Here is a 26311-nt window from a genome sequence, read left to right as displayed (position 1 = left end):
AGTTGTATAAACTGTTAGTTGGTCTGGTCTACGTGTTGTAGTTCCGTGACTAGAGCCATACATTATGTTATTTTAATTAATGAGGTATTTCAGTTAGCTGTTTTATTGCAATTGCATACAGGCGATGTTTTATTAATTGATTAATAAGCAAGTTGGTAATGTTAATGAATTCATAATTGAAAAGAAAAAGATATTCCGCTTTTTTAATTAAGCGCTGCTTAATACGATAGTATGATAACATTACCGGATATATACGGGGTGTTACACTTAGCACATTTTGGCTTTGTCCCAATTTCTTTGCTTGCCAACTCTGATTCCTCAGCTCATGGTCTAGATGGCTCACAAGTTTCCATATTCCTATGGCTCCCTTGACTCCAACAGGTAGTTAGTTCAGAACCTTAAAATGGACGAGTTGGCCCCTTATTCCTAAGGTGACCAGTAGCGTTTTTGCCATGAGATCTACCTTCCCCCAATGGCTAAGCTGTCTGAAATCCCTTCCTTATTTAAGTTCCTTTCTCAGTATGTACCCAATTTCCATTGGCGCACAATGAATATAGCTTACTTAGCCAAAGAAATACAAAAAGCTTCGGTCAAGAGTTTTGAAAACAGTTCTTTAAGAGTTTCACAGTTTACCCGTTCCACAGATTGTTCAGCTCATAGCTGATAGTTTAAACATAATTATTCTCAACTGAGATCTCATAGACCCGAGATTCAGTCAAGAGATAACGATTGTAACGAAGAGAAAAACACTTATATTAATTTAAAAGACAGTTTACAAAAAGAAACAGAAAATAGAGAAAGATGAGTATTTGCTCGTGAGGAGTCTTGATGGTTGTTTACAGAGAAGAGAAGAGGGGTTGTCACTTAACTACAGTTACAACTTAAAATTAAACTAAGTTACTAACTACTACTAAGTGATCTCTTCCTTTCGGACTGCAAACCCTCCACGATTCGATGATGTTTTTGTGTGAGGGTGGTCCTATTTATAGCTGGAAGAGGAGTGGCAAGACTGTAATTCCTTTGGAGCTAGTTGCTTGAATAAGGGGACGAGACTGTGGCAGCAGAGAGTGAAGCTTGCGTGAATTGCTGGATGGAACAGGGTTTAGTGATGATTAGCCGTTGTTTGCATACCTTCCCATGCTTTGCTTTTGTTTTCCGCCAATGAGAACTCTTGATTCTCTGCTTTTCACTTTTCCAGCTGCTCAGTTGGTGCACTGCCTTGCTTTTTAGAAGTCTTTAACTCTACGTTACCTGCAAAGTGTACAGAAGCATTAAATGAATGGAGCAGGTGCATTAAATGCGTCTCAGTCCGTTCCCCTTTTAATATATTTTAAAGGAATACGTTACCATCCGTTCCCCCACTGTGTTTTTGTCACAAATGCGTAAAACAAATGATTTTCATGCTTAAGTTGCTCATAAGATGAGGGAACGTATGGTATTTTGTCATCAAAATGGGCTTAGATGAGAACGAATTTACGTCCCATCAGCTGTGAAGGAGCCGGGTTGATGCTGAAGCCGATGCATTGAAGTCAGAGGGGGAGATTTGTTGGGCTTCCTCCTTCAATCCTAAGCCCAAGCCCATTGAGGGGTTTCCTAAAAACCCTAACCCTAGATCTCACCTCCTCTATATATTCATTAGTTGTGGGTGGATACTAGGTTAAGTGAATGAGAGAGAAAATTTGAGAGATAATTATTTGATTGTTTGAGCAAAGCTTTATGCTTTGCATTTGAGAGATCTCTAGAGAGAGTTTGAGTGAAACATCTCTAGGGTAGTTTGATTATCACCATTGCTGGAGAGGTTGAGTTAACCACCACATTGATGTATTTGATTCTGATTATTTGTAACCATTATTTTTCATAGTGGATTTCTGATCTGGACTAGGTCCCGTGGGTTTTTTACTTCTTCATTGCAGAAGGTTTTCCCACGTTAAAACTGGTTGTGTTCCCTTTCTCTCTCTCTCTCTCTCTCTCTCTCTCTCTCTCTCTCCCTCTCCCTCTCCTGTTTTTCGTTTTGATTTTTCCGCTGCGCTGCCCGACCTGGTGAAGTTCAGGCCGAGGTATTACCGAGATCCGAGATAAGGATATTTTTGATTGACTTCCGTACAAAGGCCCCTGAGCTGATATGAGGGAACCGATTTTCCCAACAGAAACAGAGTTTTATTTGGTTTATAATGTATGATAAACTATCATTTTCCATGTTTTAATTAGCTAGAGTTATTATTTAGCTACCACTAACATTATTTAGCATTTTGTTTCAGCATAATTTTCTTGTTTTGGATCTTAACAAGCCTCTGCAGGTTCTTGACTGGTTTTGATTTTTTCCCTTCCCACGTGAGTTATAAGTGGGATTGAAGTCATTGAAACCTGTTTTCAAGTGTCACGACGTTCTGTAATTATGTATCAACTACCCAGATAGAAAAATCTTAGGCACAGGATTCTTGTCAATACCCTAATTATGTATTAATGTGCATTTTGCATACAACTCAAGGACATAATTTGTAAAAATCATTGGTGGAATGTGCTCAATTCAATCCTGTAATTATTTTTCATAATTGATTTTTTGCCCGCAGGCTGGCCTTAACCCGAAGGGTTATATAATTTTTTGGCCTGTGCGGGCTGTTTAATATGTGGGCTTTTTGGCCCTAGCCCACGCGGGTTTGGGCCTAACGTGCCGGGCTGGCCCGTTTTGACGGCTCTAGTCATAAATGAATTACACATTACCAGAACGCCCCTTAAAAAAATTCAATTCGCAAATGAAAAAAAAAACAATCTTTCTGTTATAAAATTACTAAGAATTAGAGGAATAAGAATTAGAATATAAAGATAAAAGAGATAAGAAAATATATTCTGGTTGTATTGTCATACTACAATGATGCCTTATTTATAGTTTTGGGAAACATCAAAGTTACAATAACTGAAATTATTCTCCAATGATCATAATATCTCCAACAGCCATAACGTCTCCGACAGCCATAACGTCTCCAACAGTCATAACGTCTCTAACGGTTATATAACGGATTGGACATGCAATAAATTATTATAATACTCCCCTTGGATGTCCAACAATCCTATTGAGAAGAAATATGTATGAGAAGCTGCCTCATTAAAAACCTTATCAGAAAAACCCAATGGGACAAAACCATGGTGAAGGAAAAAAAGAGTGCAGCACTTATTTCACTCCCCCTAATGATAACTTTATTTATTATATCTGAGTTTACGTATCCCGATCTTGTATAAAAGTATCTCATAACTTGAAGTAGGAAATGCCTTGGTAAATAAATTTATCAAATTATCACTTGAACGAATTCGTTGAATGCCATGAAATAATTATGCTTCCACTTGCAATCGAAATCTTGTTTGGGATCCGTCTTTGTGTTGCTTAGGTAAATGACTTGCATTTATAATTATTCTAGTATCTTCGTGTTAGATGAGAGTATGATCCTGCTAATAGACTCACAAACAAGAAAGTAAAAATGTGAGGGTAAAAAAGGAAGAAGATGTGGGGTTAGAAAGTTGAACATACATTTATTTGATATTTTCATAACTCTCCTTTGGATGTTCACCCTTAATGATACGCTAATAGATTGCCTCATTAAAAACCTTCACAATAAAAACCCTGTGGGAGAAAAACTTGGTAAAAGGAAAAAGAGTGCAATTCTTATAACTCTCCTTTTGAATTTTTATTGTAGTTATCATATGAGTAAATATCATCACAATATCTCCCCCTCAACTGAGCCATATAATTAATCTCCTTTATCACGCTATTTATGCCCCATTGGCATTTCAAGATTAGAAATTTATTTTTCAAGGGGGTGAAATAGATATTTTATTTATGTCGAACGATCTCATTGGGGTACTCAAGGGATTTGCTTTATCCATGTACCATCTTTTTGCTTTATCCATGTACAATCTCTTTAAATTATAAGTCAAATGATAAATATTTTATCAAGGAGATTATACCACATAGGCCTTTATTTCTTTAATCCATTTACCAATATTTGAAGCTTTATTCAACAAATTTCTCGGGAATTCTTATATGCTTCAACAGTTTTAAATCCTTCTAGGATTTTCATATAAATTTCATTATCGATCGAAGAAGCCACATAAATATTCTATAACAACATCCATTAGACGCATGCCAATTTTTTATATACTGCTTGATTAATAAGATATCTGAAGGTGATTACATCCACCACAAGAGAATATATTTTATAATAAATGCCAGCCTTTTGTGAAAATCATTGTGCTAAAAGTCGTGTAATTTTATATCTTACCACTTTATTTTCTCATTATAATTTTCTCACATTTGTACCCCACAGGCTTTACACCTTCATATGTTTGGATTATAGATCCAAAAACCTTTGAAATTGAATTGCGTCTTTATGATTTGGCCAATCATCATCAACAAATTTATCTTTAAGATCCTCGTCTTATTTCATCATTTCATTTTATGCAAAAATATTGTCGACAACTATATCTTTACATTTCTAACTTTTTCCTATAATGGCATAACTAAGAGATCTCTTCATTCTCATTATTTTCAGGTACCTGAACCTCCCTTGAGGTTTGATCAAAGTTATGTCTTTATGTCTCCATATTATGACCATCTTAATCATTTGCTCCTTTCCTCCCTTTTTTAGGGTTTTTATCCTTGGAACCGATCATTTTTTTATGTACAATATAAATTGGAGCATATACAGTTGGAATATTAGATTTATTGGTCAGTTAAATCATCTGGCAATCAATGTATAATATCCTTTTGCTCATATTTTCTTCGTGCGAGGATCTATGAGATAATGATAATGCATTATATATTTTCCAACTGTTTATTCTCTCCCCCTCATGTTGGAAAGACTGATAACAATAATTCACTAAATTTCCAGTCATTATTTCAAGATATTATATAAGGAAATTGATATCCAACATATATTCTCAACTATATTTGTGTGTTGTGGTGGAGTAATTAGAATATAAATCGCACATCAAAAATATTATTTGGCTCCCGACCATAAGCCAATGTAATGAGGAGGTGATAACTTATTGGCATGATGCGTACAAGTACTGCAACATAAAATATAGCATATTTCCATGCAAAAATAGGAAGCTTTGTTCTCATAGACAATGTTCTAGTAATAAATTGGAGACATTTAATAAATAATTTTGCTAATATATAAATTCAGCAGCATTATAAAGACGAATTGTCTTTATTGTACTCTTAATACTATCATTTGAGCAAACAACCTCACAAATATCAAGATGTGAGTTACATGTGGCCATTTTGTAGATGCATCTATTAATTTCATAATATTTGAAAGGTCCAGTGAATGGGCCCATATATTTCACCCTATATGTATTTTAAAAATGTAAGAAATTGAATCTCAACTTTAGCCGGTGATAATTTCTCTTGAGAACTAGCAGTAAAGAAGAATCTTCTGGTTCTTCAATGTATGATCATAATAATTTTCCATAATTTTTCACATCACATTTGATCCGGGATGGTCAACCGGTCATGCCAATTTTTGATTTACCAAGGCATGTTTTTTTTCTTAAATCAATTTTGTACTATCGGTTATTATGTTAACATTGCCTTCTTCCATTTTCAAATAAGAGGAATATTCATATTCTTCATTGAAATAAACTGAAACCTAGGTTGGTTTGGGAAGTGGGGGATGGTCTTTCAATCAATTTTTGGGAAGATAAGTGGATGAATCATGAAAACAACTTAGCCAGTAAGGCAATTTCTATGCTCCCCCAGGCAGAAAGTGGTAGAAAGGTCAGGGAGTTTGTGACAGATGATGGGTTGTGGAACTGTGAAGCTATGGCTAATTTCCTTCTAGATAGTACTATCCAAACAATCCGAAGTATATTGCCTCCTCAATTGGATAATAGGGTTGACTGTCTTAGGTGGCATATCAGTGGGTCCAGTAGTTTATCTGTTAAGCACTTGTATAGTGCGTTACTCAATCAGGATGGTGCTGATGACAGAGAAATTGATATTTGGTCGGCTATATGGAAGTTAAAAGTTCCTCACAGAATTAGTGTCTTGCTTTGGAAAATTGCTCATCATAGGCTGCCAACAAGAAGCATGCTGGCCAGATTGGATATGTCTCTCCCCATCTGCCCTCTGTGTCAGCTGGAAGATGAATCTATAATCCACATGGCTAGAGATTGTATTAAAATCAAGAAGGTTTGGATGGATTTAATTAACCCCGATTTCTTTCATTTGTTTTTTAATACAGATTTGGTTACCTGGCTGCAGTTGAATTTGAAGAATGATGTCTTCACGAAATTTAATGCTCAATGGCCCGCTGTGTTTGCTATAATAGTAGATTGTGCTTGGAGGTGGAGAAATGAAGTGGTGCATGGTCAAGATGAGAATTGGCTGGCCTATAAAAGCCAATCGATAGAAAAGAAAGTCCATGAAATTTCAAATGCTTGGTTACAGTATCAGGATGGTAGATTTAATAGGAGATCGATTTTCTTTCCTGTGGTTTGGTATCCTCCGGAGACTGGCTGGATTAAAATCAACACAGATGGGGCCGCCAAAATTGCTGGTGGTGATGCTGCATGTGGGGGTCTCATAAGGCATGAAACTGGTTCCTGAATTCAAGGGTTTGCCTATCATATTACGTGTTCTGCTTTTGTTGCTGAGCTGTGGGGAGTTCTTAAAGGTCTTGAATTGGCTTAGAATGGAGGCTGGAGACGGTGTGTGTTAGAAAGTGATGCTAGCTCAGTGATCACTTTGCTCTCCAAGAGTGGCGGAGCAGCTCGAGAGTCCCGTCTAGTGACTCCAATACGAGCTTGGTTGTCACATACGAGCTTGGTTGCATAGAGACTGGGAGGTTCAGCTGGTGCATGTCTTTAGAGAAGGTAATGGATGTGCGGACTGGCTATCTAAATATCCTTTGGATCATCCAATGGAGAATAATTTTACTGTGTTTCAATACCCTCCGGCTGGGATTTTGCCATTTTATTTGGCTGATTTTTCTTTAGTTTGTAATTCTCGTAGGATCTTTATGATCTGAGTTGTGTTTGGGGTTTTTATTCCCCTCTTTATTTACCAAAATAAAAATAAAAATAAAAATAATTAAAAGTCATGTAGATGTAAATAAATAAAATTAAAAGAACATAAAATAAATACATTTAAAAGAAACAATCAATATCATAAATATCCATGTTCTTCATTAAAATAAAATGCATCAACAGATATGTAAAGGAAAAGAAATAAGATTAAAGGAAGAATTACATTAAAAAGAAACAAGCTAATTAAATAAATCAATTATTATCTTCAAAGAAGTTTGCAACATTCAGATGTGTAATATCAGTAAGGCCAGCAAAATCATCCTCTTTATAAGCAAAATTTGTTTTAGTATCATTTTTGAAGGTCAAATTTGTTTCCATATTATTTTCTTTTTTCTTGATTGAGGCTTGATAAAGCTTAACAAAATATTCTGGAGTACGACAGATTCGTGACCTATAGCCTTTCATACCATATCGATAGCAGATATTTTCTTTACTCCTAAAGAGTTACTTTGAGGGCCTTTATTTATTTCCATAATGATGCCGTAAATATTTGGCCCCCCTTGTCTCATCCACGTCTGGGACCGCGTCCATGGCTACGACTATAAGTTTGTCTCCTTTCATACTTATTATGAGTTGTTGTATTCGCTTCAGGAAATGGAGCAGATCCAGTGGGACGAGATTCATAATTTTTCACTAATAGCTCATTATTTTGCTCAATCACAAGGAGACATCATGTTAATTCAGAATATTTCTTAAAGCCCCTTTCACAATACTGTTGAGTGACATGTTGCGAGAAAATGGCAAAATGGCAGTTGTTGAAGAGAGTGCTATAATTACATAAATATAGACACAATCTTACACAAAGCTCGACGATTGGTCAATGATTTTTTTTTTTAATAAACATTTGGACTTGACTTTTCGTTTCTCATATTTTCAATTGAAAAAATTTAACTATCATATAATATACCTTTGCCAAAAAAAAATTAAAAATAAACAAACAATAATAACCAATAGAAAAAGTTAATTATCGTGGGTGACTTGATCTAACTTATGGATCACGAAAATTTTGCACTCTTCTAACAACACTATGACGATTATATCGCATATCTTTCCACAACAATCTTTTCAAAACAATAGTTTATTTCAAAACAGTGATGCATGTTCAATAAAAAATAATTATTTCCAAAAAAAAAAAAAAAAAAAAAACAATAACCCAAAATCTCTTCAAAAAAAAAAAAAAAAAAAAAAAACCCAAAATCTCTTTCATTTTCGTTTATATCTTTCCAAATTATTTTCATTTTGGGTGAACTCATACAAAGGCTTCAAAGCTTCTCTCCAAGGGGGCATCCAACCCGTCGTCCATGAAGCAAATCTTGCAAATCGAGTCGAATTGGTCGTAGGGAAGAAGGGTTGGGAAAAAGAAGAAAAACAAATATGACTTTGCCGACAAAGAAGATATATTTTATCATATACAGTTTATTATATAAATAGTCTATTTTTATTATATTCTATTTATTATCAGTTTACTCTCTTAAAAATCGAAATTGTTGTATACATTTTGTTATATACAAAGGATAAGATGATATCTTCTTGAAAAAACATCTAATCGTGGGACAAAAAAAACGGAATTGATAAAAGAAAAAAAGGAACAATAATGGCAGACGATTCAAGTAACTTGTATAATCTTTTTTTTGCCTAAAGACAAAGTCAAATGTGAATCAACAGTAAAAACAAATAACTATTCAGTATTCACGTCTTACGAATCAAATTTTGAAGAAAGAGTGCTCACACTAGCTTGAATATCTGGGACTCGTTTGGATAAGCTTATTTTTCTTCAAAAATTACTTTTTTTTTTCCTTAAAAAAAGCACTTCTCTTTTTTAGTGTGTTTGGATGTTGTTTTTTAAAAAAAAAAAGTCACGAAAAAAAGTTAAAACTTACTTTTTTTTAACAAGCTAAAAATTTTAATTTCTAAAAAAAAAACCAAAAGCAAAAGTCAAATATTTTTTTTAAAAACTAATTTTTTTTATAAAAATATAGAGAGGAAGGTTATACTTACAACTTTTTTTTTTACAACCTCTTACAACCATATCTTACAACGGTTATTATTTATTGTAAATATAACCTCTTATAACCTTTATAATTAGAATATAGAGATAAAAGAGATAAGAGAATGTATTCTAATTGTATTATCATACTATAATGATGCCTTATTTATAGGTTCGGAAAATATGAAAGTTACAATAGCTGAAATTGTTCTCCAACTATTATAATATCTCAAACGGTCATAATATTTCCAACAGTCATAATGTCTCTAACGGTTATATAACCGATTGGACAACCAATAAATTATTATAACTGTTCTGCCTGAGGCAGAGATGTCCAACCGTGGTTGGGTGGTTAATCTTGGATTTAGTGCTTCTCTCTAGATACCTATGAATTAGGTATCTTGGGGACAGGGAATCACTACACACAGTATGATGGCCTTGGCCTGAGGGGTGTGTGTGTGCACTGTCGTGATTGCCTAAAAGTAGGGTTTGAGCGATTCTCCCATACCTGTGGTCTTTAGCTCCTATTTATAGTGCTTACATGTGAGCTTGCGCTACTTGGGCTAGCTGTGACTATGGGCCTTCCTCTGGTCCATAACAGTTGCCCCCCAGCCCGGTAGACTGAGCTTTCAGGATGCCGGGATGTAAAGCCGGGTTTATATGGCACCCAATATGTCGTACTGTAAAGCCTGGCTCGAGACCGTGGCTCAACAGAAGAATGTATCTCGTATCCGATCTTTGTAGCCGGATTATCATCTCAGGCCATGGGCATTTGTCCTTTAACTAGTGACCATCCAAATTGACTATTGCTTCAGTTTGACCCAATATCTCCAAGTCTGTTGTCGTGGTTCCTCCTACTTCCCTGGCTACTGAAGCACAACCAAGGTATTGGTATTTGCAAATGCTTTCCTGAGCCCATGACGATTCTCCTTCTAAAACGACGATTCTTCTTTTCAGGTAATCATAATGGCCCTCCACGTGGCCTTCCTACCCCCAAACACAACGTGCCACTGCACCTGTTCGTGCCGCTTGCATTTATTGCAACTGTCAGAGTGTTCTTTCAACTGTCTCATCTAGCAAAGTTACCCTTTTGCCCCTGTGGTTTGGTTTTGCGGGTCATGCTATTTGTTTCTTTCTTTCCACTCATTTGCCACTTACGTTTTTCTAAACTGGTACTATGCTTGGAGGATTTCTTCAGTTTGCTAGTTTCCCAAAATCTTCAACCTTTTTCCAGGTACGTTCTTTGTTTCCTTCTGAGTTATCTTTTTCTTTTGTTGATATTTTCTATCCGACCTTGCTCCTCACCACATTTCATCCCATGATGCTTGCCGCTTTATTATGCTTGTTTTCCATTTATGCATGCTCAGCCCTTAGCTACCTGATCATGTGTCATTCGAACGTCTCTTTGCTCCTCGCATGAAACTTCCTTTCTTTGCCTGTGATTGTTTACATTTTACTGTTCCTTTAGTTCAAGTTCTTCTGAAATATGAGTGGGGGGAACTTCAACAGTCGAGGAAGGTCCACCTGCCCTCGGATCTTCGTCCGTAGTGATGAAATTATGGCGAAAGAAGATGAACAGGTTACGCAAGAAGAAGAAAGGTTTATCCAGAGCCTTCCTCCTGTCCAAGGTACTGGCTGTAGGGTAGACCTCGGACCGAGGCGGAAACTCAAGCCGCCCTTCTAAGAGGTTACCGAGGAGGTATGATTAGGGGGGCCTCCTCATCTCGTCCTTCTATACGGGGACGTCGCCAAAGGTCTGGCCGCACTCCAGATGCTTTGCTAGGACGTACAGTTAACAACTTTGGTATAGACTCTGCCCCCCTCCGTCTGACCTCAGCTTCCGTTTCCAACCCTAATTCGGCTCGAATTTCCTCTCAAGCCGAGTTAAGTAATAATGAAGTTAGAAAATCGGATCCATGTTTCAACTGCGTCTACCTTAGCGCCCAATTTGTTGAGAGAGGGAACGACTCTATGGCCGACATAGTTCTAGGGAGTTGTACCCACTATCCCGGCTCATTTACCCCTACTCCTTTAGTTTCATATGATGATTCGTCAAGCTCTTCTCGTAGTAGTTTGTTTAGCTCAGGTACGTGCTTTCTTTGCTACGTATTGTTTCTGTTTTTAATCCTCCCATTTTTATTGTTCTAGGTTTTTATGGAGTCCCCTTCTGCAGAGTTAAACCCTGAGGCGACCTCCTCTAATCAAAAGCAGGAAGCCGGCATCAGTCCTGCTGAGCAAGGCTCTGTCACCGTCAGCGACGCTCTTCTCAAGCAGTTTCCCTGGGTTGCTGAGGAAGTGCTTAGCTTCAGGTCTTTTATGACTACCGAGGAGATATCCGGGCTTCCCATAGGTAACCCGGTGGGGTTCAATACCTTTTGTCCCGCAGAAGATGAGCCCATTTGTTCAGGCCAAAATCCTCAGGAACCTCCCTTTTTCTTCTGTTACCGCGACTTAATTACCAAAATTGGTCTTCGCTTTCCTTTTTCTTCATTCAAAATACACCTTCTCAATCATCTTTTCATTGCTCCCACCCAAATTCACCCCAACAGGTGGGCGTACATTGTCTCCTTTGAACAGTTATGCACCTCTTTGTCTGTGACATGCACCGTTCCCCTTTTTTTTTATACTTTTTTAACATATACACCCCTCGTACTGGATCCGAGCCTCCCAAGTTCAAAGGGTGGATCAGTATCTGTGGTCGTGCTAGTAAGCCTTCCCGGAGATTATTTTCTGTTTATAGTGAGTCATTCAAAGATTACAAGGGCGCATACTTTAAGGTTGTTGCCGAAGTCGGCGCCAATACGTGGTTTTTAAATGAGAACGGTGAAGGCAAGTTTCCTCTGTACTGGTCCTACGACCTTCAACTACGTAGGTCGGCTGATTTTAGGCTCGGGCTGTCAGCCGAGGAGAAAACCAGCGTGAAGACTTTGTTGGCCCATGTCGGCGCGCAAGGCCACTTGAGTTCTGCTTCTTTAGTTGCAAAGTCTAGCGCCAACGTAGCCTAGACCAGTATGCCCTCATACAAAATATGTATATTGATTTGTAGTAATGGTTCCTTCTCTTTTGTTTTTTATATCTGCACTTATGCCTGCTTCACTTTTTTTTTATAGGCAACCAGATAGACCCTGCTGCAGGTGGAGTGCTGGATTATGTTCTAACCCGGCGAGGGAAGGCTGCTGCTCGCCCACCTCCTGCCCAAAAACGGCCACGGACTGCTAGTCCTTCTGCTGGCACCACTACGTCTTTTCCATCAACTACCGACATATCAATGTTGGATTTGACCAACGATGCTGACAACTGGCTTGATGCCGGCAACTACCAAGTTTCTACTGCTGTGGATCCAGCCGGGACCACAAGGGCCATAGTTTTTATGGACCGTGGTAGTCTGGCCCCGAATCCTCTTCCTGTCGGACTTAGGAGAGGGGCTCTTTGGGAGACCGGAGTTGCGAAGGAGCTGCGAGGTGTGACGCGTCCTCCGCCTGAATTCTATGGAACCGACATTCTGTCGAGAGCCCAAGTGGAAGAGCTTGAAAAGGCCGAACTGTATACCTACAAGACGACATCCTTAGTGAAGCCGTACTCACTTTTGTTGGAGAAACACTCTAAGGTATTCGCTGAGAAGGATGCCCTTCAAGCTGATAAAGATACTCTTCGAGCTGAGCGTGACAAGATGGCTGAGGAGAATAAGAGCTTATCTACTGCAGCTGTTAATTTGAAAACGTCATTGGAGAAATCTCAAGTCGATTTAAAGCTTGTTGCAAATTCCTTTGGCCTCCAGGCGAACACAGAAGCTGTTATTAATTTTTTCAAGGGAAAATTGTCCTCTTTGTCCGAGCTGGAATCAAATAACAAGGCTTTGCATGTGCAGGTCAGCAAGCTACAATCCGACGTGCGAGAGCTGCAGGCGGACTACGACAATAGTCAAGCCATTCTTGAAAGGGCTGCTGAGACCGCCTTTAATAATGCTATTAACCAGATCAAGCATTTTAACCCGGGTGTGACCTTGAACATTGATCAGCTTGACTGTTTTGGATATGTTCTGGGCGATGTATTCGTCTCTTCAACCACAGAAATCGACGCTGCCGCTCAGGAGGGTACTTCTGGGAACCCGGCGATTGAGGTTGCAGGGCATCAATTCGAAGAGGAGACGAGGGATGTGTTTGGGAATGACGCCCAGCAATTTTGAAGAGCCGGAATGCCGGTCTATATTGTAATAATTTTTTCTCTGTTAATATTTTTCTGACATTTATGGAGGTCTAACCTTCGTCTTCATGATTAATGCCACAAGCTGGCTGTTCCCTTTTTTGATTAACTTGGAATGATTTAGCCATACGTTCCAATTTAATCTGCACGATTCTGTGTTATGTTTGTGACAACGTCAAAAAAGTTTTTAGGGCGTCCCCTTACTTTCCACGTTCGTTTCCTTTGCGAGGCCAGAACTCGCAATCTTATCCTTTAGACAAGACGGGTCCAGATACCCCAGCTTTATTGCAAAGCCAGAACTCTCAATCTTGCCCTTTGAGCAAGACGGGTTCATATACCCCGGCCATGTTGCGAGGCTAAAACTCTCAATCTTGTCCTTTGGGCAAGACGAGTTCAAATACCCCGGCCGTAATTCGAGGCCAGAACTCGCAATCTTGCCCTTTTGAGCAAGACGGGTTCAGATACCCCGACCATATTTCGAGGTCAAAACTCTCAATCTTGCATTTTGAGCAAGACGGGTTCAAATACCCCGGCCGTAATTCTAGGCGAGAACTCGCAATCTTACCCTTTGGGCAAGACGTGTTCAAATACCCCGACCATATTTCGAGGCGAGAACTCTCAATCTTGTCCTTTGGGCAAGACAGGTTCAAATACCCCGGCCATATTTCAAGGCCAGAACTCTCAATCTTACCCTTTGGGCAAGACGAGTTCAAATACCCCGGCCGTATTTCGAGGCGAGAACTCTCAATCTTACACTTTGGGTAAGACGGGTTCAAATACCCCGGCCGTATTTCAAGGCTAGAAGTCTCAATCTTTCCCTTTGGGCAAGACAGGTTCAAATACCCCGGCCGTATTTCGAGGATAGAACTCTCAATCTTGCCCTTTGAGCAAGACGGGTTCAAATACCCCGGCTTAATTCAAAATAACCTTAGCCTATTGGTGGTGGTCCCCCGCCACGGGCTTCTCCCTGAACCCGCCTGACACTTATGTCACTCTTCACGGAAGGTTCGAGATCTTGTCCCTTGCTAAATCATTTCTGCCACCGTCGGCTCCGGCAGCTGCTTCGAGTTTGACAATATATTTGGCCAGTGGTCAAGGCCATGTTGTAGGATGAAGTGTTTTCTGGATTTGTAATTTTTTTTTGGCTGAATGTTAATTTTAAATTCAAAAAGATTTGAATGAAAAAGATGGGTAAGGTTAATTTTGTAAAATCACTTAATATTCCCAATAATATTTGACAATCAACTAAATATAGAATCAGTAATCTTAAGTCAATATTTTGGATAATATTTTTCTCTACTAAATAGCTTTTTAGTAACATTATTGGAAAATTCATTTCCTACAGTATTCCTAGAACTCATGATTTTTAGGTACAAAAAAATTTATTCTCTACCAAACGTATCGTGATTAACAAATCTTCGGTTTTACTTTTTAACTAATTCAAATATTATATAAAAATTTAATATAGTAGAAATAAAAAAAAATACTTTCTTCTCTAAATAATTTATCTGCACTTACTTTTTAGTAAGTGCAGATAAATTATTTTTATTGAGCCTAAGATAATGTTGTTTTGAGACAGAAATTAAGATATTTTTGTAATAATAATTTATTTCAAGATTGTAATAATCTTTGTTATTATAATTTTTTAATCTTTCAATATAAAACGAAGTCATTTTGAAAATGAATATAAATAACTTATGGGAAATATAAGAATCATGTTTCAAGAATGACACTGTTCATTCCTGCAACAAGGATCCGACAACGTATCTTGAGGATCCAGCAACGTATCTTGAGGATACAGCGCCGTATCCTGATTTTGGTTTGACTTTTTTTTTAAGCGTGGAACCCACACTTGATTTGTGTGTACAGGAAAATAGTCTTGTCATGTGACATGACAAAAACCGAACCCATAATTCTCTAAAAAAATTAAAGCCTTAAATTATTTAGGAGAATAGATGACCTGTCTCATTTTATGTCATATGAGATAATATCTTCCATTTCCTAAACATGATAAATAGTATAGTACATCCCGCCACTTGTTAAAAGAAAAATGATAACACTAATTTTGATGTTCCACGAAATGTTTGTCCTTTTAAATGACAGTCGTTTTATTATCACAAATAGGTGAGACCCATGCATTTATTTATTATTTTATCCACTCTCTTTCCCATAATCTATCTCTTTCTCTTACTCAAAATGATATAATTTTATAGGATTAGCTTTTTCTACAGTCAATGTCGATAACTTATCCACATTGAGTCCAAAACGACGTCGTTTTGAAGCGGAAATCATTGTATTTTTGCTAAACTATAAGTTACCCCCTTGAACTTTGACCATGTTTCAAATTACCCTCTTGGACTTTTAATTATTTCAATTAAACCCATGTACTTTATAATTGTTTCAAATTAACAATTCTGTTAGAAATTTTATAAACGCTGTTAAATCTCCTCATATGCCCTAAGCCCCAAATCTCAAAAAAAAAAAAAAAAAATCTCTCTTCTCATTTACGTTGTCTCATCTTGTTATAATTTTCTTTGGATTTTTTCTCAGTAGTTTGGGATGATTTCTATTTGGATCAGAAAATTTGGGGCTTAGGGAATGTAAGGAGATTTAACAACGTTTTTTAAATTTCTAACAGGATTGTTGATTTGAAATAATTATAAAGTACAAGAGTTAATTGAAACAATTAAAAGTACAAGGGATAGTTTGAAACATGATCAAAGTTTAACGGAGTAACTTATATTTTAACCATTTATTTTTATGATTATAATTTATTTCAGGGTTATAATATTCTTTTTCATTATAATTTTTTAATTTTTCAACCCAAAACGAAGTCGTTTTGGAAACAAATATAGATAATTTATTTACATTCATGGTCCGTAGAAACATTAAAGTCAATTTTATATCTTTTAAAATGACACACAAAACACAAAAGTGCATCCGACAATAATTTCTCGTAAAATTATCACGTGAAATAGACCTCTAAAGTACTGTTGCTCGTCAAATACTGAAAAAGAAAAAGGCCGAAAGGATAACTTCTAGGAAAGTGCAGCACCGCATCCTATTTTGCCACCCAAATTCTATTTAAACTACTGGTCCCATTTTCTTTTCCCCACAGATCACGCACATAGATATGGAAGCAGCATGGGCCACAAGTGCAGGCATAACTATCACAGTGATAGTTGCAGTGATATGCGGATGGAGGGTGGTGAACTGGCTGTGGCTGAGGCCAAAGAGGCTAGAGAGGCTTCTAAGAGAACAAGGCCTTAAAGGCAATCCATACAGGGTTTTGGTTGGGGACTTAAAGGATATTCTCAAGATACAAAAGGAAGCAAGGTCCAAACCCATGAATCTCTCTGATGATATTGTGCCCCGTGTGTTCTCCTATGTCCAACAAAGTGTCAACAAATATGGTATGCCTATCCTTCCTTTTTCTTTCAGATAGTAATTCTCTTTCGCAGTCTGTTATACAATGTGTTGTTTTTTTGGTTTATGCGTATGGGAATATATTATATATGGTTAGAAATTTTACAAAAATCAATGAGGAGTCCTAGATATGATAGAGAACATAAATAGAATGTTTTTGGACATGTTCTTCGAAGACCTAAGATGCCAAGGCAAGAAAATAATTTTTTTATCTAGAGCATGACATAAATAGAGGAAGAGGTCCGTCAAAACTTATTTGGGTAAAGTAGTAAAATAAGACTCCAAAGAAAGTTGGTACATCTGGTAAAATCTTCCGCCCGCATGTTACTTGTGTTCGATTCTCATGTTTTCCTCAGTTACAGGGGATGTGTAATCTCACCATAAATTGTTATTGAGATTTGTCGTCTTCCTTGCCCTTATAAGGGGGCGTGATTTCTCCTAATTTAAACTTTATATTTACCAAAAAAATAATAATAATAAAACTGAAGTGAAAATATATTGGTGTGTTCGGACACAATTGAAGAAACTTGTTAGTATTGTGCAGGGACAAAATTTTGTATCTGATTCCAACTATTTTGGGATAGAGGTGATGTTTATGTTAATTTGTTCAAATACATATAAAAGCACTTATATATGCAATTTATTGGACTAGTGCTCTATTCTTCTGAGACAGTACATAAACATCAGAGGCAGGGGAACTGAGCTTCCAGATAGGGAATGAGCAAGAGTTTTTATATGTGCAGCGATTGCCTGAATACTCCAATGACAATCATCACCATAGGACTACCGTTTACAACTTTTTATTAATCTGACAAAAAATATAAACATTGGAGGCTCCCACTAAGTTAAAAAACAGTACCCCTTCTCTCATTATGTATGCTTCTTCTATCAAGTGCAATTTAACATGGATCTCCTTGCAATTCCATAAACTACACTGCCTCTTTCATCTCTTAAGAGAACAGCTTTCTTACTGTTTTATTTATTTATTTTTTGTGTTTTCATCAAAACTAACACTGCCATCCGCATTGATTTACAGCATGATGATTGGGTAGTCATGTGAAGTAATCGGTGAAATGGCCCATGTTATTTAGTGGAACCAACTTGGGATTTCACAGAAAAAGTGTTGAATAGAGTGTCAAATGAATATGACCATAAGATTATCTTTAACAATCTGAATTTAACTCTGGGTAGTATATGCCTGCTGTCAACATTAGAATGATGTTATTTCTTACTGTTATATTTTTTGACACTGGTTTTAATTCATTTCAATTTCAAATAGCGCACCACACAGTTTCCCATTTTCTTTTTCTGTGTATCTTTAGTTTGAACCTTCTTATAAAGTTGTTGATGGTATGCAGGCAATAATTCTTTTATGTGGTTTGGACCAACACCAAGGGTGACCCTCACAGATCCTGACCTAATAAAAGATGTATTTAACAAGATCTATGATTTCCCAAAGCCTAATGCCAATCCTCTTGTCAAGTTACTAGCTAATGGTCTCGCAAGCCATGAGGGAGAAAAGTGGAACAAGCACAGAAGGATAATCAACCCTGCATTCAATCTAGAAAAATTGAAGGTTAGTTTCCCTTTACTAGATATAGATGTTGTGTAATTGACTTTTGTGCCTGTTGAAAAAATGTCAGAAACACACTGGGAAAATTACTCTTCCCGGAAATGCATTCTCCTGTGAAAGATATTTGGTGTGGCATAGCTTGTGCTAATTTAGCTAGCAACATATACTTTTGCAAGCGATATACATGTTTATGTTCTTAGTTTGACACAGGAAATGTTAACTCCTTGTTATTTCTTTATTATACCACAGATTATGCTACCAATATTTTTCAAAAGTTGCAATGATCTCATTAGCAAATGGGAGGGAATGTTATCTCTAGATGGATCCTGTGAAATGGATGCATGGCCTTTCCTTCAGAATTTGGCCAGTGACGTTATTTCTAGAACAGCATTTGGAAGCAGTTATGAAGAAGGAAGAAGAATATTTGAACTTCAAAAGGAGCAAGCTGAACTTACAATGAAAGTTATAATGAAAGTTTACATCCCTGGATGGAGGTAAGGCTAATCTTTGTTTCTAACAGCTCGATGGCTAAAGCAATAAGCTTATTAAATGAGTTTTATTAAACTGAACTTACCTTGCCATATTTTATACAAGAAACAGCAATTAGCGAGTAATATTTATCACTAATAATCAAAGAAGTTTGTTTTATACAACAACGAATTTACCAAATATAGTGACAGAAAATGTGGTATCTCAATTGCAACATGTATTGGAATAAATTTCATTCAGACAAGTTACATTTATAATTGATCAATAGTGGAAGAGGAGGATGAATGTTCAACCCGAGATGGGAAAATGGAGATTTGTATATGATCGAAGAGTCTCTGGTATGATTGACTAGGTCTAGGTTCGTCAGTTGACATGGCCCCACATCATACTTGTGAGGGCTGCATATCAAAGTCATGAGGGAGTGATGAAAATGTGGAGTGATTGGGATATTTTGTCATGCAGTGGAACGGTGTATTGGGGTCCAAGATTAGCCCATGGCACTCATCAAGAATAATCATAAAGAATAACAATCAATGTGTTATACAAAATTCCCACTTAATTACCAAATACTGTGATGGGAAGATGAGATGAACTGTCTCACTTGCAACTTGCAATCGTAAAACTCTAGCTGTTGGAAAACCAAACTATGTTTACTTTTGGCAGAACAACCACTAGAAGGCTAGTTAATTTGGGAAAGAGCATTCCCTTCATATCATAATGATTAATTGACTTGTTATGGTTATTTGTAGGTTTATACCTACTACTATTAATAGGAGGATGAAGGAAATTCACAGAGATATAAAAGCTTTGCTTGAGGATATGATTAAGAGGCGAGAGAAAGCAATAAAGGAGGGTGAAGCCGCAAAAAATGACTTATTAGGAATACTTTTGGAGTCAAATTACAAGGAAATTCAAGAACAAGGAAGCAGCAAGAATGTTGGAATGAATCTTGAAGATGTAATAGAGGAATGCAAGCTATTCTACTTTGCAGGGCAGGAAACCACTTCAGTTTTGCTTGTTTGGACAATGGTCTTATTGAGTAGGTACCCTAATTGGCAAGCACGTGCAAGGGATGAAGTGTTCCAAGTCTTTGGCAACAACAAACCAGATTTTGAAGGGCTTAGTCACCTTAAGATTGTAAGTATTGTATTATTTTTATTTTGATACTGAACAGTATGTCCTTGATACTTACCATCAGCATTAATCTTTTTGTATCAGGTCACAATGATTTTGTATGAGGTTCTTAGGTTATACCCACCAGTACTTGGGCTTAGTCGAACTGTTCACAAAGATATGAAACTTGGAAACCTGACATTACCTGCTGGAGTGCAGGTTTCCTTACCAATAGTTTTGGTTCACCATGACTGTGAACTCTGGGGTGATGATGCTAAGGAGTTCAATCCTGAGAGATTTTCTGAAGGAGTTTTAAAAGCAACAAATGGCAGAGTTTCATTTTTTCCATTTGGATGGGGTCCTAGAATATGCATTGGACAAAACTTTTCCTTGTTGGAAGCAAAGATGGCTTTGTCATTGATTTTACTACATTTCTCATTTGAACTTTCTCCTGCTTATGCTCATGCTCCTGCTACAGTGGTCACTCTTCAGCCACAATACGGTGCTCATATCATTCTACGTAAAGTGCAAATATAAAAAATAATAATAAGCTCTTATTGTTTGATTTTTATTACACAGCTCTGCTGGAAAGTTTATAATGTAATAATAAAATCCTCTTTAGATACTATCATATTTTTGATTTCATTTACACAGCTAAATTGAATCCCTTGGTATGTGTTTGGATTTAATTTAATAAATTTGTTTCTGGTATAAGTTTTCAATAATTTATGTTGTCTAAATTGTATTGCTAAAAATCATTTTTAAATGTATGATTACCATTAAAAGTGTGATTACACTTGGTACACATGAATACTCTGTAGCTTCAAGTTTCTCCTTAACTGGTCTTTTGGATTTCCAAATTCCAATTGCCAAATCAAACATACCCAACCTTGCTTTGTCTTCCTTGCAGCTGGCCGATTTTAGATGTGAGGTTCTGTTGGATATATGCTCTTTTGGTCACTAAAGTCCTATTGGGCTTCAGTGACACTTGAGCCCATGAGGCTTAGGGTTGAGTTATGTCTAAGACCTAAGGTATATATTCATAGTTTTCTCCTCTTGTGCCTCCAAGGTGAACAGATCATTAGAAACAAACCCAAGAGGCAGACGTTCATCATCTGAACGGTTGCCCACACAACCATCTCATCCTCCTCGAGAGATAGTCTGGAAGATCGATCATAGAGGGAACAACTATTGTTCGTGGTCACACAACTACGCCCTTCCAGGTAATCAAAACGATGAAGGTTAATCTTTTCCCTCGTCGTGTCGGTTCGATGCGCTTCCGCGTTTCTGATGATATACCTACAATTGGTATCAGAGCCGGATCGCGATGAGGAAAAGAACCAGTTTTGAAATAAATTCATGTGATTGTTTTTGAAAATTCATTCGTTTATAATTCTTATTCGATATTGCTTTTAATTTTAATCGGTTAATCGCTTTAATCCATGGTTAGATTCTCTCGTGTATTTCTTGATTTGTAACAAGGAGGCTAATCCCATATGATTAGGTTTCCTCCTTGCTGTTTTTGTTTTTTTTTGGAATTTCTATGTATTTTTCGAATTTCTGTAAAAATTGGAGATCAAGAAATTGCGAAGAACATGAGGATTCAACACTGTCTGAGACTTTTCGTGGACCTCTGGACCTCGGAATTGGACGATCCATATATGGTTGGAAAGAGGACGGAAAGACGATCAAAATGACGGGTGGATCGCCGCCGTTAGATCCTCCACGCGCCTCCACGCGCCACCTCAAGTGGATGAGAGTGGGCTTCACTCTCCGGGAGAGATACGGAGCGTGGGGGCGCGTGCCACACCCTTTTTGGGTGGTTCCGGTGACCGTGTTCTCGTCTCCCCGTGGTGGTCCTTCCCCTGGATTTTCGTGTTGAGATGACTTCGGCTGACGGCGCGGCAAAACAGTTGGCTAGGGTTCCTTTTTTTTTTTTTTTTTTTGTCTCCTAGGGTTTCTAGCAAAGGATTGGGTCTTTGGGCTTGTGGGCCCATAGATACCCTAAAGGGGCTTGAGACAGATACTAGGGGCTGGACGGAAAAGGAATTTCAAAGTTGTAATTTTATTTATTTATTGATTATTATAGGAAAGCCATGGATTAAAGTTATTTATTTATTATTTAATGTTTTAATTGAATGGTATGAATTATATGTGCGATTAAACATGATGTATAAAATAACATGTCATATAGAATAGGAAGATGCCATATTGTTGCATGATCACATGTCATTACTGCATAGTAGCTATTATGTCTTGAATCGACTAGTATGATAGTTAGTATGCGTGATTATTTAGGTTGTCCATTGGATTAATTAATTATGGATTTAAAATCTAGATAAATAATCCAGTTAATTTCCTAAGAGAAAATTGTTTTTTGAGAAAATAAATTTTTGTGGGTTTTCTGAAATGGTCATGGAGTAACACGTGTTGACGCAAAGTGACCGGATTTCTGAAATCAAACAAAATTTTTTTTTTGAATTAAACATTTCTTGGAAATTAAAAATTCTAATTTTTAAAATATTGAATGGGTGAAGGTTTTAAATTAAATATTTAATTATAAAACCTACGGGCTCCAATTGTGGGTTTATTAGTGAAATGATTATCGCTGAAGCCCCATCGGATAAGGATAATCAGATTTCGCTAGATTAAACCTTAATATCTTCAAAATTTTGGTAAAGTTTTGTACGGCCCATCGTCGGCAACACTTAGATACTAAAGATAATTTTGACAATAAACAATGGTTAAATACATTCAACTTTAATAAAATTGTTAACCCTCCCATCGAGGCTCTGACAATGGAACTGAAGGCCTAAAATAACAATATTAGTTTTACAAGTATCTTGCCCATCGTAAGCCTTGTAAAGATAGCTAATGGATTGTTAAACAATAAACGAATAGTAGTTATTAGAATCTACTAGCGCCATATCTGTTTGTTGTTTTCTTTTCGAGTTTGTAAATAATGTGTGTAATTTTATTTTCAGAAAAATGTCTTCATTCAATCCTTTAGCTACTATTTTGAGTCAAAAACCAATGGATGGTACAAACTACAAACAATGGAAAACAAATCTGGATATTGTTCTTCAATATGAAAAGCTCAATTTTGTTCTGACCACCCCTATACCGGCGCAGCCTGCTGAAGATGCGCCTGAGGCAACAAAGGCCCAATTTCAGCAGGAGAAGGAGAAATGGGAGAAGGCAAATGTGGCAGTTCGCTGTTACATTTTAGCCAGTCTTGCCAATCACCTTCAGGAGCAGGTAAACATGGTTGAGAGTGGAGCAGCTATGCTCCAGACTCTTGATGGCATGTTTGCTACGTCCAGCAGCTCTGCTAGGCAGATTGCGCTGAATGCTGTCACTAAGACAGTAATGTCTGGAGGAAGTGTGCGGGATCATTGTTTGTCAATGATTGCAAACTTCAAGAAGGCTGAGGATCATGGGGTCAAGTTTGAACAAGAAGTAAAAGTTGACCTTCTCTTGCAATCATTGCCTGAATACTTCACTCAATTCAAGATGAATTATAATATGAATAAGATGAATCTTAATCTTACTCAACTGATGCACGAGCTTGAGAGTGCTGAACAGTCTCTAGTCAAGCAGGGCAGTGCATTTTATGCTGGTGAAAGTTCTGTGAAACCTAAGGGGAAACCCAAGGGGAAGAACAAGAACAAGAAAAAGAAGAAATCAGGTATTCCAGTTGCCAAACCAGTTGCAATGAAGCAACCGAAAGGTAAGTGCTTCAAGTGCGGACAAAAGGGGCATTGGAAGAAAAATTGCCCACGCATGAATCAGCCAGGTATGGGTAATTTACATGTGATTGAGGCTTGTTTAGTGGAGAATTACAATGATAAATGGATCATTGATTCAGGAGCCACTAACCATGTTTGTTACTCTTTGCAGTGGTTCAAACATAGCTTGCCTTTAAGCGAAGGACAAAGAGTTTTGAAGCTTGGAAATGGGGAGCTTGTGTCTGCACTGGCAGTGGGACAAGTTATTTTATCTTTTAATAATTGCAGAACTTTGGTTTTAGAAGACTGTTTATTTATTCCGGATTTTAAGAGGAATTTAATTTCTGTTAGTTGTTTGATTAAACATGGTTTAACAGTTCAGTTTAATTCCTCAGTTTCAATAAGGAGTTCGTCTTCTTTTATTTGTTCTGGCGTAATGTTTAATGGTCTTTATTTCCTTAGTCCTGTACCCTGTGAAGTTTATCATGTTGAATTAAGAGATGTTGAGGATATCAACTCATCAAAGAAAAGGAAAGTTTCCAATGAAACTTATCTTTGGCATTTGAGGTTGGGTCACATTAACTCAAACAGGATACACGGTTTGGTTAAAAGTGGGATATTAAAATCCCTGAACTTTGAACCAATACCAGTATGTGAATCTTGTTTAGAGGGTAAAATGACTAAGAGATCTTTCAAGGCCAAGGGAAATCGTGCCACACATCAACTGGAATTGGTGCATACTGATGTATGTGGACCAATAAATGTCCAGGCCAGAGGCGGGTATCAGTATTTCATCACATTCACTGATGATTACTCTAGATTTGGACATGTGTACCTGATGCGTCATAAGTCTGAAGCTTTTGGAAAATTCCAAGAGTTCAAGGCTGAGGCAGAAAAACATCTTGGTGTTCAAATTAAGACTCTTCGGTCTGATCGAGGGGGTGAATACCTATCTGGAGAGTTCAGGTCTTACCTGACCCAAGAGGGGATAGTTTCACAATTATCTTCTCCAGGGACACCCCAGCAGAATGGAGTCGCTGAAAGGAGAAATAGAACCCTTTTAGAGATGGCAAGATCGATGCTCAGTTATTCACCTTTGCCTGATTCATTCTGGGGATATGCCTTAGAAACTGCTATGTACCTTTTGAACTTGGCTCCATCAAAATCTGTTCTAAAGACTCCAATAGAATTATGGAAAGGGTGTAAGCCCAGCTTGAACCATATTCGGATTTGGGGTGCTCCGACACATGTCTTACAACAGAAGCCAAATAAGATGGACCCTCGTACAGAAGTGTGCATGTTTATAGGCTATCCTAAAGGAACCAGAGGCTGGTTATTTTATAGTCCGAAAGAAAAGAAGGTTTTAGTGAGTACACATGCGACTTTCTTAGAGGAGGACTATATGGAAAATCACAAGCCGAGGAGTACGGTTATACTTGATGAGCTAGACTCGGATCAAGTTTCGCCTCAACCTCAAGGGGTTCCAGCTTTTATTCCTGTATTTGTTCAAAGAGGGGAAAATATGCCTGTAGTTGAACATACGCAGGAACCAGAGACAGAACCAGAAGTTCAGCATGATAATCAACAAGTGGAGTTACCACTTGTAGAGAACAAAATCATGAAATGGTTTATCCAGAAATAAATGAGGGTCCTCCTCAAATTGTTAACCCACCAGACTTGAATCATCCTGTAGATGCTCAGCAACAAGTGCAGCACAGTCGTAGTGGGAGATTGATTCGTAAACCAACAAGATATCTCTTGTTGGGTGAATCGAGTCAGGATGTCATCATTGAGAATGATGATGATCCCACTAGTTATGACAAGGCACTAGAAGATGTTGATGCTCAGGAATGGCTTGAGGCTATGAGTCGTGAAATGGATTCTATGTATTCTAACTCAGTTTGGTCTCTTGTAGATGCACCAAAAGGGGTAAGACCCATTGGGTGTAAGTGGATTTACAAGAGAAAGAGAGGATTAGACGGAAAGGTTGAAACCTTCAAAGCTAGATTGGTGGCGAAAGGGTACACCCAAATAGAAGGTTTGGATTATGAAGAAACCTTTTCGCCGGTTAGCAAATCTTGATTATGAGATTTGGCAAATGGATGTCAAAACTGCTTTTCTAAATGGAAATTTAGAAGAGGAAATCTATATGCAGCAACCAAAAGGGTTTATAGCCAAAGGGCAAGAAAAAGAAATGGTATGCTTTAAATGGCGGTGCCATTTGTTGGAGGAGTGTCAAACAATCATGTGTGGCTGACTCTACCACAGAGGCTGAGTATGTAGCTGCTTCAGAGGCTGCAAAGGAAGCCGCATGGTTAAAGAAGTTCCTAACGGACCTTCAGGTGATACCAGGTGTTAGTCGTCCCATCACACTTTACTGTGACAACAGTGGGGCAGTAGCACAGTGCAAAGAACCAAGGTGTCACAAAAGGCAAAAGCACATAGAGAGGAAGTACCACTTGATCCGAGATATCATTGAGAGAAGGAGACACAGTGGTTGCCAAGATAGCATCGGATGATAACCTTGCTGACCCTTTTACTAGAGTTTGCCTGAACGTGTGTTCGAGAGGCATGTTACATCTATGGGTCTTGGGAGGATTCCAGATTTGCTATAGCTTTAGGAGTTAATTTTTCACGTCGTTATTTTGTGCTTTTTTTAGCAAGACATTATGGCTTTGTTATTTTTCTGAATGTTATAAATGAGGTATT

At 37.6% G+C, this 26311-nt stretch overlaps 2 protein-coding genes across 5 annotated transcripts; both read left to right on the top strand.

The window, feature by feature from the left end:
• Nucleotides 1–7612: 7612 nt before the first annotated feature.
• On the top strand, nucleotides 7613–20592 carry LOC133307772 (cytochrome P450 72A68-like). 4 transcript variants are annotated; one of them, XM_061508323.1, is made up of 6 exons: nucleotides 7613–7655; nucleotides 16456–16686; nucleotides 18058–18275; nucleotides 18522–18766; nucleotides 19511–19898; nucleotides 19980–20592. In XM_061508323.1, exons 1-6 carry the CDS (start codon nucleotides 7613–7615, stop codon nucleotides 20409–20411), a joined length of 1557 nt encoding a protein of 518 aa, XP_061364307.1. In that variant the 3' UTR covers nucleotides 20412–20592. The 4 variants fall into 4 exon arrangements, with proteins under 4 accessions (XP_061364307.1, XP_061364306.1, XP_061364308.1 ...); XM_061508322.1 differs by having other exon boundaries at nucleotides 16450–16686; XM_061508324.1 differs by lacking the exon at nucleotides 7613–7655 and having other exon boundaries at nucleotides 16377–16686; nucleotides 20094–20592.
• A 2270-nt stretch (nucleotides 20593–22862) lies between these two features.
• LOC133307774 (uncharacterized) lies at nucleotides 22863–23466 on the top strand. Its single transcript, XM_061508325.1, has 2 exons — nucleotides 22863–23320; nucleotides 23442–23466. The coding sequence occupies exons 1-2, from the start codon at nucleotides 22863–22865 to the stop codon at nucleotides 23464–23466; spliced, it is 483 nt and encodes a 160-aa protein (XP_061364309.1).
• Nucleotides 23467–26311: the final 2845 nt, after the last annotated feature.

This window comes from Gastrolobium bilobum, unplaced genomic scaffold, assembly GCF_033153095.1.
Source record: "Gastrolobium bilobum isolate Gb01-03AN ecotype WA unplaced genomic scaffold, APGP_CSIRO_Gbil_v1 utg141425, whole genome shotgun sequence".
NCBI lineage: Eukaryota > Viridiplantae > Streptophyta > Magnoliopsida > Fabales > Fabaceae > Gastrolobium > Gastrolobium bilobum.
The sequence above is the reverse complement of the archived record's forward strand: the minus strand, read 5'-3'. Positions and strand labels throughout refer to the sequence as shown.